Source organism: Nicotiana tabacum, chromosome 15 (genome assembly GCF_000715075.1).
Source record: "Nicotiana tabacum cultivar K326 chromosome 15, ASM71507v2, whole genome shotgun sequence".
Taxonomy (NCBI): domain Eukaryota; kingdom Viridiplantae; phylum Streptophyta; class Magnoliopsida; order Solanales; family Solanaceae; genus Nicotiana; species Nicotiana tabacum.
The window spans coordinates 2,309,459-2,326,838 of record NC_134094.1 but is presented as its reverse complement, the minus strand read 5'-3'; the positions used below and the strand labels follow the sequence as shown (position 1 = coordinate 2,326,838).

At 39.9% G+C, this 17,380-nt stretch overlaps 1 protein-coding gene across 1 annotated transcript; it reads left to right on the top strand.

Moving 5' to 3' along the window:
* Positions 1–9: 9 nt before the first annotated feature.
* Positions 10–726, top strand: LOC107778437 (uncharacterized). The gene has a single exon (XM_016598693.1). The coding sequence runs from the start codon at positions 10–12 to the stop codon at positions 724–726; it is 717 nt and encodes a 238-aa protein (XP_016454179.1).
* Positions 727–17,380: the final 16,654 nt, after the last annotated feature.

Here is a 17,380-nt window from a genome sequence, read left to right as displayed (position 1 = left end):
TTCCCAAAAATGTCTCCACCTCAATCTCCAAATTCCACCATGTCTGAGTCTAGAGATCAAGTTCGCCCTTTGGCACCTGCATCCCACCGTATACACGTAGAAAACGAAGAAGGCATTAATTCCACGTTCATGTCCAATATGGAGTTAGCCAAAAAACGACGTCGTAAAAGATGCATTAAATGTTGCGGTTGTTGTGGAGTTACAACAATAATCGTAGTTGTAATCATCATAATTCTTGCATTCACCGTTTTTAAAGCGAAAGATCCTACGATAAGGATGGATTCAATCAGATTCACAGGCTTGAGTTCTCTCACTAGTAGTTCAAACCTTCAAACCAATGTCAACATAACAGTCTCTGCAGATCTCTCTATTAAAAATCCTAATGCGGTCTCGTTGAAGTTTAGCAGCGCAACTACTAGTTTGATGTACGATGATAGAGTCATCGCAGAAGCGTTTACGCCACCGGGGAATGCTAAGGCCCGACGGACTTTTCAAATGACCGTGAATGTCACGGTCATGACTGAGAAATTAGTGGGAATTCCGCGACTAGCGAGTGATTTGGTGGCAAGAGAATTGCCTTTGAGTATGTCAACAAGTATTAAGGGAAGAGTCAAGATTGTGGTGATTAAGAAGAGTGTTGGCATAAGAATGAATTGTAGTATGGTAGTTGATTTACAAACGCAGGAAGTTAAGAATATGGATTGCAAAAGGAAAGTTTCTCTCTAGTTTTGAAGTTGTCAACCATTTGGAATTTAATGGAGTGATCTTGATTTGATTCCTAAGGGTTAAAATGAATGAGATGTGATCTTTTCCCCTTCTAAATATACAGTATTTTAGTAGAAAGAGTTACTAGGAGTCAAATTTGTGGTGTTACCGTTTGAATTGCTACATTTTGACCATTGAACAATTTCAGAGATTCAAGTTTAATAGCTAGCTAGTTATAAGTTATATGGTAGTATACCAGTTGAGATTTTAGTCGAGTGATGTGTAAAGATTTTAATGACATTGTTGAATATTTCATTAATTTATTTGGAATTTGTGTGTGATTAATGAGTATAGTTTGAAATATGATTGAGCATTTAGCATCATATATTAGCTGAATTTTGATGCTTCTTTTTGCAAACATTATTTTTAATCTTATTCTAGGATACTTAAAGAGATATAGAAATGGAAATCCTTTGATTATTTGCTTTTCTCTTAGTTAACTGGCAATTGAGAAGGCCTGATATGGGCAACATAGCATATCAACTTGTTATATTGCAGTTAAAATTTGAGGTAAAAGAATGAATACATGAGGATATAGGTGGAGCTAGGATTTTATGTCTATGGTTTATAATTTCTTTAGAAGAATTTTTTTGCTAGTAATCTGTATTCAAAAACATATTCAAAATCAGTAGCAACGTAAAAACAAAAAAATAGAAGAAACAGAAAATTAATCTGAGCCCACTGAATTCACGGTGTTTCCTTAAGGAACTTAATCTCCTCCTAGTACCCGAGGTTTATGATTATTTTCTTCCAGGATAGAACGGAATTACCCTCACTAGTGTTGTTGTACTTCAAACCCGAGTGACCAACGAACTCAAAGATTAGTAGCAAATCACACTTACTACTTTCTTTCTGGTTAAAAATAATGCAGAAGGAAGAAGGAGAAATCAGAATTTGCGTAAGGAAAATCTGTGAAAAAATTCATGTATTTATAGCCAAAAGGTTGAGTATACCGAAGAGTCAACTCTTCATTTTAAGGCTGCAACTCAAAGTGGTTGTTTATGCAAATCGCCAGATTTAAATTATAACGGAAAAATTAAAACGGAGGAAAAATTACATCAGATCAATTGACCAAATCTGAAGCCGAAGCCGAGTGAGCGACAACGGCGCGAGGCTTGCCTTCTTCTCAACTCTTTAAGAGCTAGAAGAAGTGCAATTGTATATATATATATATATATCCATCAAAATTCTTTTCCTCGCTCATTCACTCTATTTTAAACTACTAGCTTTAGGGTACGCACTTTGCACGCGTACCCATGTTAATAAAAATAATAATTAAAAATTACATAAGTATTACTAAACAATATGTTTGAGTGATCAAATAAAAAACAAATATAAGTTCCTAAAAATGATAAATGTTAACCCTATTTAGCTAGCTCAATAAAAAAAGATGTCTTAATGTGATTTTGGCATTGTCTTTAATTATTAAAGATAACTCTCTCTCTCTTTAGGTTTTTAATTATATTATTATTATTATTATTATTTTGTTATAATTGTTGAGTATAACTTTCAAATATTATGCAAAAAACCCGAAGAAGAGGAAAATATTAGTATTTGAGTAGAAAATTAAAATTGTTCAAATATAATATCGAACAATTTATAATTAAATAAGATTAAATGATAATTCTATTTAACGTAAAATAACTTTTAAAGAAAAAATGGATCATTATACAAATATAGATATATCAGTACTAATCGACATGGTTGCGACATAAATTGCATATAAATTTTGTGTCATGAGAATTATCCTTCTCAAAAGAATTATAATTACAAAGGCATATGACGAAGTCACGGTCATATTGTGAGTTAAGTGTAAAATGAACGTGTTTTAAGCATGTTTTTTCCTCTCTCTTTTTGTTTATTTTTCTGATTATATTTTAGAAAATCATAGCTCCACTTTCACTCTATTACATCGTGTACTATCTCCGAATGATTGAGTTGATAGTGCTTTTGAATAAAATATTTAATAGTATATTTACGATGGTGGGAACTTCGACTCCCCAAAACTAATAGATATTGATGGGAGTTAGTTTCAATATTAAAAAAACAGTTATCAACTTTTTAAAAAGTGTGAATATATATTTGTACGTTTCTTGTTTATGCAATGAACTAAAATTAATTTTAGTTGTTTTCAAATAAGAAAAATATTTATATAAGGTGAAACTTAATTAATTTTAAATTCCTAAATATAGGAGTTTTAACATAGTTCAAATAAGAAAAAAAATTTAATAAATGAAATTTTAGATGATTTCAAATTCCTAAATATTAGGAACATAACTATTAAATTACAATTTTGTTCAATATGAAATCTAGTTTTAAGGGACAAAAAAGACGAACGATATTTCGTTAAGGGCTTTTATGTTTTTAATATAGTATAGATAACAAGCTTAAACCCAACAAATTAATATTTTTCGTTGTTTCATTTTAAATTGTATCAACTTGGATTGGGCTTTTGGGGTGTCAATAAAGGGCAGCGGTAGAGGGTACTTCTTCGTCGAAAAATTATAATACAAGGTCAAAATTATTTTTATGTATATCTAATAGACGACGTTGAATAAGAATCCCCTTAACACTACCAAGAAGTCATTTGTTTCTTTATATTTTATACCTCTTTAGTGAAAATCCTGGCTCCGCAACTACTTGCAAATGTAAAGTTACAACAGATCAAACAAAATACAGGGTAAATCTGTTTAATTATTTATGTTCCATTTTTATTGGCATTCTCATATTATCCACAACAATGGTTTACTTTTATTTGGCTAATAACTCTTGTGTGTGATTCTTTTATATATGATTTTTAACTTCACTACCACAAGTTCAACTTTTATGTTATCCGTACATATTAACGAGAACGATTCTTTCTAGAATGAACTTTGACATTTCATGAGGGAAGTAAACGCCCACATGGGCAAGATCCCGGGTGCTCTACCAGTGCTGAAAGGCTCGGACTAAAAGAAGTATACTCAATTGTCGTATAAGCCAAGTGCGACATAGAGTTAATTCCGAAGCGATTCAAAATGCCTGAAATTCCAAAGTATGATGAAACTTCAGACCCCCAGGAGCATATTACCACCTGCACAACATCGATAAAAGGGAATGATTTAGCTCATCACGAAATTGAATATATGCTGCTGAAGAAATTTGGAGAAACCCTCACGAGTGGGGCCTTGACGTGGTATTCGCTGTTACCCGAGTATTCCATAGATTCCTTTGAAATGCTTGCAGATTATTTCATCAAGGCTCATGCCGGGGAAAGAAAAATACAACCCCAAAAGGCCTACATATTCAGGATAGCGCAAGGAGAGTCCGAGCTGCTACGAGAGTTCGTTACCCGATTCCAGAAGGAGAGAATGTTGCTCCCGGCTTTCCCGGATGAATGGGCGGCTGAGGCGTTCACCAAATGATTGAATCCGAGGAGTTCAGACGCTTCCCGAAAATTGAAAGAGAGCCTACTCGAGTTTCAAGCAACGACATGGGCGGACGTCCACAATCGGTATGAATAAAAAATAAGGATTGAAGATGATCATGTTAGTTTTCCATCGTTGAACAAAGGATGGGAAAAGAATAAGGAAAAATCAAATGATGATTATGACATGTACATGCGGACTTCAAGGGGCCGTTTTTGCCTTTATGAACAAACCAAAGGCCACAACAGAGGTTTCCGGACAGCGGACAGGTTCACGATCGACAAGAGGGCCGATCGCTGTCGGAATAATTGATCACTGTAGGATAAAAGAAGTGGCAGGATCACGTGATCCTTCCTACCCTAAATTATCCGAATACAACTTCAACGTCAATATAATGGAATTGATATCGGCCATGAGAAACATCAAAGAAGCACGGTTCCCAAGACCGATGAGATCTGATTCTAACCAGAGGGATCCCAACTTGTGGTGTGAATACCACGGGACGAATGGTCACTGGACAAGGGACCGTCGACATCTCTAGGAAGAAGCGGCAACGTTACTAAAGAATGGTCACCTCATAGAATTCTTGAGTGGCCGAGCTAAGAACAATTATGATCGTAACTGAGACAACGCGAAACCCTTGAAAGCGGGAGAAGATACCCCGCGTCAAACAATTAACATGATCTTCAGAGGGAACGAGATTAACGGGTCAAATTTTCAGAAGAAAAGAAGATGAAAGTATCGATAACAAATAGCAAAAGGCTTCAGGAAGACGATATCACTTTTATGGAGGTGGACACAGACGAATTGTTGCTACCACACAATGACACATTGGTAATTTCTTTAAATGTGTTAGATTTTAAGATTAAACGTGTTTTAGTGGATCAAGGGAGTTTGTCTAATATCATACAATAGAGAGTATTGGAGCAAGCTAAACTCACCTGAAGCATTATTCCGACCACAACGCTTCTCGTCGGATTCAACCTCGCAAGTATGACAACTCGGGGATAAATTTTGTTACTCTTAAACGCTGAAGGAGTAATGAAAATAACTCTTTTCAAAGTGGTAGATGGTGATATGGGATACAACATCATTCTGGGAAGGCCATGGTTGCACGAGATGAAAGTTGTACCATCAATTGTTGAAGTTTCCAATACCCAAGGGAATTAAGCAGATAAAGGGTGAACAACCGATGGCAAGGGAGATGAATGCAATTTTGGTGTCCAACAACAAAGGAAAGAAACATGTGGCATAGAAATTACAGGGCCCAACACCTACTCCTGGACTAGATAAAATTAGTCGGGCATCGGAAGAAAATCAGGTGCCGAGATATTTCTAAGTTCCAGAAGAGACTGATGCGATAAAGTCCACAACGTAAGACCTGGAGAAAGTGTCATTGTTCTAGGAATTCCTAGAACGGAAATTCCACCTGGGATAGGACTGCACCCGAAACTCAGGTCCGACTTCATTAAATCCCTTAAATCTAACGCTGATTCTTTTGCATGATCACATGAGGATATGATAAGTATCCCGACAGAGTTAGCCATACACAAGTTAAGCTTGAATCCTAACATAACCTCTGGTAAGACAAAAGAAGCGCCCGATCACTGAAGCTAGGAATAGATTCGTCAAAGAAGAGGTAACCCACTTACTTAATATCGATTCGATCCGGGAGGTAAGATATCTAGATCGGTTAGATAATGTAGTAGTAGTTCCTAAAAAGAACAATAAGTTTTGCATATGCGTAGATTATAAAGATCTTAATAAGGCATTCCCGAAAGACCCGTTCCCACTGCCAAACATTGACCAAATGATTGATGCCACAGCCGGACACGAGTTAATGAGTTTCCTCGATGCTTATTTCGGGTACAACCAAATTAATATGACCCTGGAAGATCAGGAAAAAACTTCATTTATAATGAGTTTCGATATATATTGTTACAATGTGATGCCCTTCGGGTTGAAAAACGTCGGAGCCACTCATCAACAGCTCGTGAACAAGATGTTAGAAAATTAAATAGGAAAAACTATGAAAGTTTATATAGAAGATATGCTCGTTAAGTCTTCAAATGCATATGATCATCTTAAATATCTCAAGAGAATTTTGACATCCTAAGGAAGCATGATATGGAGCTTAATCCCGAGAAATGCGCGTTCGGAGTCAGCTCTGGTAAGTTTCTAGGATTTCTGGTATCACAAAGGGGGATTGAAGTAAATTAAACCCGATAAGATCAAGGACATAGAGGATATCCCATACCAACTAATAAGCGTGAAGGAAATCCAAAGGCTTACGGGGAGATTGACAGCTTTGAGTAGATTCATTTCCCGATCGTCAGAAAAGTGTCATCGTTTCTTTACACTGCTCAAAAAGAAAAATAATTTTGAATGGACCTCGGAATGCCAACAGGCTTTGAGGGATTTAATGAAATACTTGTTAAGCCCTCAATTGCGTTCAAAACCAAAAGAAGGGGAAACGTTGCTGGTTTACCTCGCGGTCTCGGAAGTTGCGGTAAGTGCAGTTTTAGTACGAAAAGACGAAGGTACGCAATCTCCCATTTATTATGTTAGTAAAGTTTTAACGGGAGCAGAAACTCGTTACCCACATTTGGAAAAACTGGCCTTAGCTCTCATAGTCGCCGCTCGAAAACTGAGGCCATATTTCCAATGCCACCTGATAGCCGTGGTGTCTACTTTCCCTTTGCGGAACATCCCCCATAAACCCAAGATCTCGAGTAGATTGGACAAATGGGCCGTCGGAATGAGTTTGACATAGAATATAAGTCGAGGACTGCAATTAAATCGCAAGTCTTGGGTGACTTCGTGGCATATTTCAGTTCAGGATTATTGCCTCAGGTAACCAAGGAAGCAATGATGATGTCAAAATCGACATCAGGGATTGGACCTTATTTACAGACGGAGATTCCAATGTGCAAGGGTCCGGGCTCGGTATAGTCTTAATCACGCCTTCGGGGGAAACCCTGAGGTAAGCCATCAGGACGGTCCACTTAACTAATAATGAAGCAGAGTATGAAGCTTTGATTGCAGGACTCGAGTTGGCCCGGGGACTTGATTCTGTGGTCAGCGAAATCAAATGTGACTCACAGCTAGTGGTAAATCAGGTTTATGGGATCTTTGAGACCAAAGAAGAGTGTATGGAACAATACGTGGTAAAGGTTCAAGCTCTGCTGGTGCGATTTCGTGAGTGTTCAATTACTCATATCCTGTCATGACCCGAAATTCCCTCTTTCGGACCGTGATGGCGTCTAACATTTCACTTGCTAGGAAAGCTAGCGTTAGAATAATATTAACAAATTTTAAACAATTTTAAAATTATTAATAATCAAGGAAACAAAAGCGGAAGCAAAGTTTGTAGCATAGTGAAATAATCCATAAAAATAACTGTGCCTAAATACCATCCCAGAATTGGTGTCACAAGTGCACGAGCTTCAAGAATAATTACAAATAAGGGTCTGAATAAAATAAAGTTGTCTGAAAATAAACACACAGCTAAAGTAAAATAGACGGGGATTTCACCATGCAGTTATACCTCAAGTCTCCTCTGAATAGCTGAAATCCGAGCAAATCTATGGCACGCCACTGGGACCAACTCCGAAATCTGCACAAGAAGTGCAGAGTGTAGTATCAGTACAACCGACTACATGTACTGGTAAGTGCTGAGCCTAACCTCGACGAAGTAGTGACGAGGCTAAGGCGGGTCACTTACATTATCTGTACGCAATATTAGTAACAACAATAATAATATAAATAAATCAGGTGACTCATTTATAATAATTGAAGCCAACTCAGCAGTCATAATCAATTATCATTTCCATCAATTCTGTTGCAGCGTGCAACCCGCTCTCACAATATATTCACATTCAATTCTGTTGCAGCGTGCAACCTGCTCTCACAATATATTCCTTTAATCAAATCTGTTGTGGCATACAACCTGATCCCCCAATATATATGTATGTCGACTATTTAATAAATCTGTTGCGGCGTACAACCTGATCCTCCAATATGGACATTTCATAAGTTTGTTGCGACGTGCAACCCGATCCTCCAATATAAACATTAAAAAGTCTGTTGCACCGTGCAACCCGATCCTCCAATATGGACTTTTCATAAGTCTGTTGCGGCGTGCAACCCGATCCTCCAATATATTTATTATAATTAATTCTGTTGCGGCGCGCAACCCGCTCCTCCAACATATTCATTTACCAATTCTTATGGAAGAAATTTCCCCAATAAATACAATAATTGGTCGAGGAAATGTATAATCTCTCCACCACATCTTGGTGGAACCCGTCATCTGGAATATAGCAAAATCAACCCCATTGGTCTCAACTATACCCATGTTCCGCAGCACCTCGTGGCAGCGTTCAAGATAATCATGTGGGTCCTCAGAAGGTGTACAACTGAAGTGAACTGGAAAGAGCTTAGTGAACTTATTCAGTCTCAATAAGGCCTCAAAAGACATGGCGGGCCTATCACCGGTCTGTACCGCAACAACCAGTTGAACTATCCTAACTGGCAGGGCTGCTGGAGCCTGATTCTGGGGAGCCATCTGCTCCGGAGCGGGAGTAGTGGGAGTTTGTGCTCCCCCCAGCCTATGAGATGGCTGGTGCCACTGGAAAGGTACCATTCTGGGCCACACCCTCCATAAGACTCACTAATCGGACTAGAGTGTCTTGAAGCACTAGAGTGGCTATGAATCCTTTCGGGACCTGAACTGGTCCAACTGGTACATTCTGAACTGGACCTCCTCCTGAAGGTCTACCTGAGGTTCTAAAACAGGTGTCGCTGATCGAGCTCTGGACTGAGCTCTACCTCGGCCTCAACCTTTAGCACGACCTTGGTCTCGACCTCTACCCCCGGCCATAGTTGCCACTGGGGGTTCTGGTCCCTGTCCATCGGTAGAGGTATTACCTGTTCTCACCATCTGCGAGACAATAAGAGTATAATGGTTCAATCATCGATGAAAGAATAAAATCGCACGACAAAATAAGAAAGAAGTGATATTATTCCTAAACTTCATAGCCTCTGAGAGATAAGTACAGACGTCTCCGTACCGATCCTTCATACTCTACTAAGCTTGGTCGTGACTCGTAAGACCTATGTAACCTAGGGTCTGATACCAACTGTCACGACCCGAAATTCCCTCCTTCGGACTGTGATGACGCCTAACATTTCATTTGCTAGGCAAGCCAACATTAGAATAATATTAACAAATTTTAAACTATTTTTAAATTATTAATAATTGAGAAAACAAAAGCGGAAGCAAAGTTAGTAGCATAGTGAAATAATCCATAAAAACAACTATGTCTAAATACCATCCCAGAATTGGTATCACAAGTGCACGAGCTTCTAAAATAATTACAAATAAGGGTCTGAATAAAATAAAGCTGTCTGAAAATAAACACACAGCTGAAGTAAAATAGACGGGGACTTCAGAACTGGGGATGCCATGTAGTTATACCTCAAGTCTCCTCTAAATAGCTGAAATCCGAGCAAATCTATGGCATGCCACTAGGACCAACTCCGAAATCTGCACAAGAAGTGCATAGTGTAGTATCAGTACAACCGACCCCATGTACTGGTAAGTGCTGAGTCTAACATCGACGAAATAGTGACGAGGCTAAGGCGGGTCACTTACATTTTCTTGTGCGCAATATTAGTAACAACAACAATAATAGAAATAAATCGGGTAACTCGTTTATAATAATTGAAGCCAACTCAGCAGTCATAACCAATTATCATTTCCATCAATTCTGTTGCAGCGTGTAACCCGCTCTCACAATATATTCACATTCAATTCTGTTGCAGTGTGCAACCCGCTCTCACAATATATTCCTTTAATCAAATCTGTTGCGGCGTGCAACCCGATCCCCCAATATATATATATGTATGTCAACTTTTTAATAAGTCTGTTGCGACGTGCAACTCGATCCTCCAATATGGACTTTTCATAAGTCTGTTGCGGCGTGCAACCCAATCCTCTAATATGGACTTTTTATAAGTCTATTGCGGCGTGCAACCCGATCCTCTAATATGGACTTTTCATAAGTCTGTTGCGGCGTGCAACCCGATCCTCCAATATATTCATTATAATTAATTCTGTTGCGGCGTGCAACCCGCTCCTCCAACATATTCATTTACCAATTCTTATAGAAGAAATTTTCCCAATAAATACAATAATTAATATAAAATTATAAGACAACAAGCATACAATAATTATAATTTAATTATGAAACAAACAATGATAAATAACAGATTATTATGGAAATCAGGGAGAAAATAGGCAGTTTAATATTTAATATGCTAAATGTCAAATAACAATTAAAACACATAATTCAAGTAGCATGTAACAATTAATACAGGAATTCAAGAATTAATATTTGACAAAGAATAAGAGAGAAAATATTATTATAATAATTAATTTATGATTTAAAATAATTTATGATTTTTCAAGTAAGTAGGCAAACAATTAATTTGATGACGTATAGACACTCGTCACCTCACCTATATGTCGTTCACATGCAATTCACATAACAAATAATTTAAGGGTTCTATTCCCTCAAGTCAAGGTTAACCCCGACACTTATCTCGCTTTGCAAATTCCAAATCAATTATTCAACCGTAGCTTTTCCTTTTAAATTTGCCTCTGAAAACTTCAAATCTATTCACAAACAATCCAATATATTTAATACTAATCATAGGAATTAATTCCTTATGAATTTATAATTTTTCCGGATAAAAATCCGAAATTCATTAAAATATTCGATAGTGGGACCCACGTCTCAAATCCTGAAAAAACTCACGAAATCCGAACACCCGTTTCGATACGAGTTCAACCATACAAAATTTGTTCAATTCCGATATCAAATGGACCTTCAAATCTTAATTTTTCGTTTTTGAATGATTTTATAAAAATCTGATTTTTCTTCCAAAATTTCACGGATTCATGATATAAATGAGTATGAAATCATGAAATATAATCAATATAGGATAAGGAACACTTACCCCAATGTTTTCCCGTGAAATTTGCCCAAACAATCGTCTTACCCGAGCTCAAAATGGGAAAGAGTTGAAAATGGGTCGAAACCCCATTTCCAAAACTTAAGTTCTGTTTCTAGGATTTTTACCCTTCGCGAACACGGTCAGTGCCTCGCATTCGCGAAACACAATTATGTGCTGTCAAATTTTTACTCTTCGCGAACGCGAGTGCTACCTCGTGAACGCGATGCATGCCGAGCTTGGCCTTCGCGAAAGCGAAGGCTAATTTTTACTGGCCAGTCTCTTTCCCTTCGCGATCGCGAGGCTTCTATCGCGAGGGCAAAGCTTTGAACCTCAAGCCTTCGCGAACGCGGTCACTATGTCGTGAACGCGATGCACAAAACATGCCAGCCCAATTTACTCTTCGCATTTGCGAGAGTACCTTCGCGAACGCGAGTGCTACCTCGTGAACGCGAAGGCTAATTTTTACTAGCCAATCTCTTTTCCTTCGCGAACGCGAGGCTTCTATCGCGAAGGCGAAGCTTTGAACCTCAAGCCTTCGCGAACGCGGTCACTCTGTCGCGAACGCGATGCACAAAATGTGCCATCCTAATTTACTCTTCGCGTTCGCGAGAGTACCTTCGCGAACACGAAGAAGAACACACCAGAAGCCTGGAGTCTGCATAAAACCAGATTTCTTAATTGTGAAATCATCCTGTAGCCTATCCGAAACTCACCCGAGCCCTCGGGGCTCCAAACCAAACATGCACGCAAGTTCTAAAACATCATCCGAACTTGCTCGCATGATCAAATCACCAAAATAACACCTAGAACTACGAATCGGACACCCAATCAAAGAAAATTTTCAAAAAAAGTTTAAAACTTATATTTTTACAACCGGGAGTCCGAATCATGTCAAATCAACTCCAATTCTCACCAAATTTGGTAGACAAGTCATATATATTATAGTGGACATATACCAGGCTCAGGAAACAAAATATGGACCCGAGGTCAATAAATTCAACATCAGTAATTTCTTAAATATCATTATGCTTTCAAGCTTTTAATTTTTCATCAAAATTTCATATCTCGGGCTAGGGACCTCAGAATTCAATTCTGGGCATACGACCAAGTCTCAAATCACGATACGGACCTACCGAAATTGTCAAAACACTAATCCGGGTCCGTTTGCTCAAAATGTTGACCAAAGTCAACTTAGTTGAGTTTTAAAGCTCTAATTCACATTTTAATCCATTTTTCACATAAAAACTTTCCGAAAAATTGTACGGAACTGCGCACGCAAGTCGAAGAATGATAAATGGTGCTTTTCGAGGTGTTATAACACATAATTACTTATTAAATTTAAAGATGACATTTTGGGTCATCACATTCTCCACCTCTAAAACATTCGTTCATCCTCGAATGGAGTTAAAAAACAGTACCCGAGCTAGTGAATAAGTGTGGATATTTACTCCGCATGTCCGACACGAACTCCTAGGTAGATGCCTCTACCGGCTGACCTCTCCATTGCACCCGAACTGAAGGATAACTCTTTGACCTCAACCGTCGGACCTGCCGAGCTAGAATAGCCACTGGCTCCTCCTCGTAAGTCAAATCTTTGTTCAATTGGACTGAACTGAAATCTAACACATGGGACGAAACACCATGATATTTATGGAGCATAGACACATGGAACACCGGATGAACCACTGATAAACTAGGTGGTAATGCAAGCCTGTAGGCTACTTCACCCACCCTTTCAAGAATTTCAAAGGGTCCGATATACCTAGGGCTCAACTTTCCCTTCTTCCCGAACCTCATTACACCTTTCATAGGTGACACCCGGAGCAGTATTCTTTATCCAACCATGAATGCAATATCACATACTTTACGGTTGGCATAACCCTTTTGCTTAGACTGAGCTGTGCGAAGTCGATCCTGAATAATCTTGACCTTATCCAAGGTATCCTGTACCAAATAGGTACCCAACAACCGAGCCTCTCCCGGTTCAAACCAACCAACTGGCGATCGGCATCGTCTTCTGTATAATGCATTATATGGAGTCATTTGAATGCTCGACTGGTAGCTATTATTATAAGCAAACTCTGCAAGTGGCAAGAAATGTTCCCAAGAACCTCCAAAGTCTATAACACAAGCTCGAAGCATATCTTCCAATATCTGAATTATGTGCTCTGATTGTCTGGCTGTCTGTGGATGAAAGGATGTGCTCAACTCCACCCGCGTTCGTAACTCACATTGTACAACCCTCCAAAAATGTGAGGTAAATTGTGTACCTCGATCTGAAATAATAGACACGGGCACACCGTGAAGGCGGACAATCTCACGAATGTAAATTTCAGCTAACCTCTCTGAAGAATAGGTAACTGCCACTGGAATGAAATGTGCTGACTTGGTCAACCTGTCCACAATGACCCAAACTGCATCAAATTTTCTCTGTGTCCATGGGAGCCCAACAACAAAATCCATAGTGATACACTCCCACTTCCACTCAGGAATTTCTAACTTTTGAAGCAAACCACCAGGTCTCTGATGCTCGTACTTAACTTGTTGATAATTCAGACACTGAGCTACATACGCAACTATATCCTTTTTCATTCTCCTCCATCAATAATGTTGCTGTAAATCTTGTTACATTTTAGTGGTACCTAGATGAATAGAATACCTGGAACTGTGTGCCTATTCAAGAATTAATTCACGATGCCCATCCACATTAGGCACACAAATATGCCCCTGCATTCTCAGAACTCCATCTTCCCTTGCAGTAACCTTTTTGGCATCATCGTGTCGCACCGTGTCCTTAAGGACAAGTAAATGAGGATCATCATACTGCCTCTCTCTGATGCACTCATATAAAGAAGACCGAGCGACTGTGCAAGCTAGAACCCGACTGGGTTCTGAAACATCTAACCTCATGAACTGATTAGCCAAAGTCTGAACATCTGTAGCTAATGGCCTCTCACCAACCAGAATATACGCAAGACTGCACATACTCACAGCCTTTCTACTCAAGGCATCAACCACAACATTGGCCTTTCCGGGGTGATACAAAATGGTGATATCATAGTATTTCAACAACTCCATCCATCTTCTCTGCCTCAAATTAAGATCCTTTTGTTTGAGCAGATACTGGAGGCTACGATGATCAGTAAATACCTCACACGAGACACCGTATAGGTAATGCCTCCAAATATTTAGCGCATGAACAATGGCTGCCAATTCTTAGTCATGAACATGATAATTCTTCTCGTGAACTTTTAACTGCCGTGATGCATATGCAATTACCTTGACATCTTGCATTAATACTGCACCAAGCCCAATGTGAGATATGTCACAATATACCGTATACGATCCTGAACCTGTGGGTAATACCAACACTGGCGTCGTAGTCAAAGCGGTCTTGAGCTTCTGAAATCTCAACTCACACTCATCAGACCATCTGAATGGGACACCCTTCTGGGTTAGTCTGGTCAATATGCTTACTATAGATGAAAACCCTTCCACGAACCGACGATACTAACATGCCAAACCCGGGAAACTCTGGATCTATGTAACTGAAGTAGGTTTAGGCCAATTCTGAACAACCTCAATCTTCTTAGGATCCACCTTTATGCCTTCTGCCTATACAACATTCCCCAAAAGTCAACTGAGTCTAACAAAAACTCACATTTTGAAAACTTGGCATATAACCGATTATTCTTCAAGGTGTGAAGCACACTTTGAAGATGCTGCTCATGTTCCTCTCGACTACTGGAGTTAATCAAGATATCATCAATGAATACAACCACAAAAAAAATCCAAATAAGGCTTGAACACCCGATTCATCAAATCCATAAATATTGCTGGAGCATTTGTCAACCCAAATGACATCACTAGGAACTCGTAATACCCATACCGAGTCCGAAAAGCTGTCTTAGGGACATCAGATGCCCGAATCTTCAATTGATGGTAACCAGATCTCAAATCAATCTTCGAAAATACCTTGTCACCCTGAAGCTGATCAAATAAGTCATCAATTCTTGGCAGCGGATATTTGTTTTTGATAGTGGCCTTGTTCAACTGCCGATAGTCTATACACATCCGCATCGAGCCATATTTCTTCTTTACAAATAATATTGGTGCACCCCAGGGCGAGACACTAAGTCTAATGAATCCCTGATAAAGCAAGTCTTGTAACTGCTCTTTCAATTCTTTCAACTCTGGCGGGGCCATACAGTATGGTGGAATAGAAATGGGCTGAGTGCTCGGAGCCAAATCAATACAGAAGTCAATATCTCTGTCGAGTGGCATCCCCGACAGATCTGCAGGAAATACTTCTGAAAATTCACGAACAACTGGTACTGAGTCCATAGAAGGGACATCTGCACAGGGATCGTGAATATAAGCCAAATAGGCTAGACACCCTTTCTCTACCATACGCCAAGCTTTCATATAGGAAATAACCCTGCTAACAGAATGGCTAGGATTTCTTTTCCACTCTAACCGAGGTAACCCCGACATAGCTAGGGTCACTGTCTTAACATGATAGTCCAATATAGCATGATAAGGAGACAACCAATCCATACCCAAGATGACATCAAAATCTACCATATCAAGAAGTAGAAGATCTACACTAGTCTCAAGATTACCAATAGTAATCACACACGAATAATAGACATGATCTACTACCGCAAAGTCTCCCACTGGTGTAGATACACACACAAAAGCACTCAGAGAATCACAAGGCACAACCAAATATGAAGCAAAATAGGAGGACACATAGGAATAAGTTGATCCTGGATCAAATAGAACTGAAGCATCTCTATGGCAAACTGGAATAATACCTGTGATCACAACATCATATGACTCGGTCTCAGGCCTAGCTGGAAAAGCATAAAATTGGGGCTGGGCCCCACCACTCTGAACTGCATCTCTGGGACGACCTCTAACTGGCTGGCCTCCACCTCTAACGGTCTGACCTCCACCTCTAATGGCCTGAACTCCACGTCTAGCTGCCTGACCCCTACCTCTAACTGGCTGAGCAGGTGGTGAAGCAACCAGTGCCGGTATGATGGCACGAGAATCCTGCCGAGATCTGTTACTCGCCAATCTAGGGCAATACCTCCTAATGTGACCAATGTTCCCACACTCATAACACCCATCCTGATGTCGTGGCTGCTGAAGCTGACCTAAATGGGCTGGATAACCACTGTAGTAACTCTGGAGTGGTGGTGCACTGATAGGAACTGAATGTGTACTAAATACTGGCTGCTAGAGTAAGGCATAATGTGACCGTGACTCCCTGAAGCACCGGGAGATGCATGAAATGCTGAATGTAACGGTCTGGGAGGATGACCCATACCAAAATTACCCCTACCTCCAGACGAGGCACCATTGAAGCCACCGAACTGACGAGGCCTCTTATCAGACCTCTGCCATTTCTCCTGTGCAAGAACCATCTTGATCCTCCTGGAGACATTAGCAGCCGCCTGAAAAGAAATCTCACTTTCGGTTTCCTTGGCCATCTGAAGCCTGATAGGGTGAGCGAGTCCCTCAATAAACCTCCTCACTCTCTCTCCCTCTATAGGTAGTAAAAGGAGAGCATGACGGGCCAAATCCACAAAACGGGACTCATACTGAGTAACAGTCATACTGCCTTGCTGTAGACGCTCAAATTGCTTGCGGAATTCCTCTCTTAGTGTGATAGGGAGGAACTTCTCCAGAAATAACTGAGAGAAATGCTCCCAGGTAAGTGCAGGTGATCCGACTGGTCGGGTTAATTTATAATCTCTCCACAACCTCTTGGTGGAACCCGTCATCTGGAATACAGCAAAATCAACCCCATTGGTCTCAACTATACCCATGTTCCGCAGCACCTCGTGGCAGCGTTCAAGATAATCCTATGGGTCCTCAAAAGGTGTACCACTGAAGTGAACTGGAAAGAGCTTGGTAAACTTATCCAGTCTCAATAAGGCCTCAGCAAAATCAACCCCAACTGAAGGCCTCAAAAGACATGGCGGGCCTATCACCGGTATGTACCGCAACAACTGGTTGAACTATCCCAACTGGCGGGCCTGCTGGAGCCTGATTTTGGGGAGCCATCTGCTCCGGAGCGAGAGAATTGGGAGTTTGTGTTCCTCCCCCTACTTGTGAGACGGCTGGTGCCACTGGAAAGGTACCATTCTGGGCCACACCCTCCATAAGACTCACTAATC

Coding starts and splice junctions, on each gene's coding strand:
- LOC107778437 (XM_016598693.1), top strand. CDS start 10: ATGTCTCCACCTCAATCTCCAAATTCCACCATGTCTGAGTCTAGAGAT.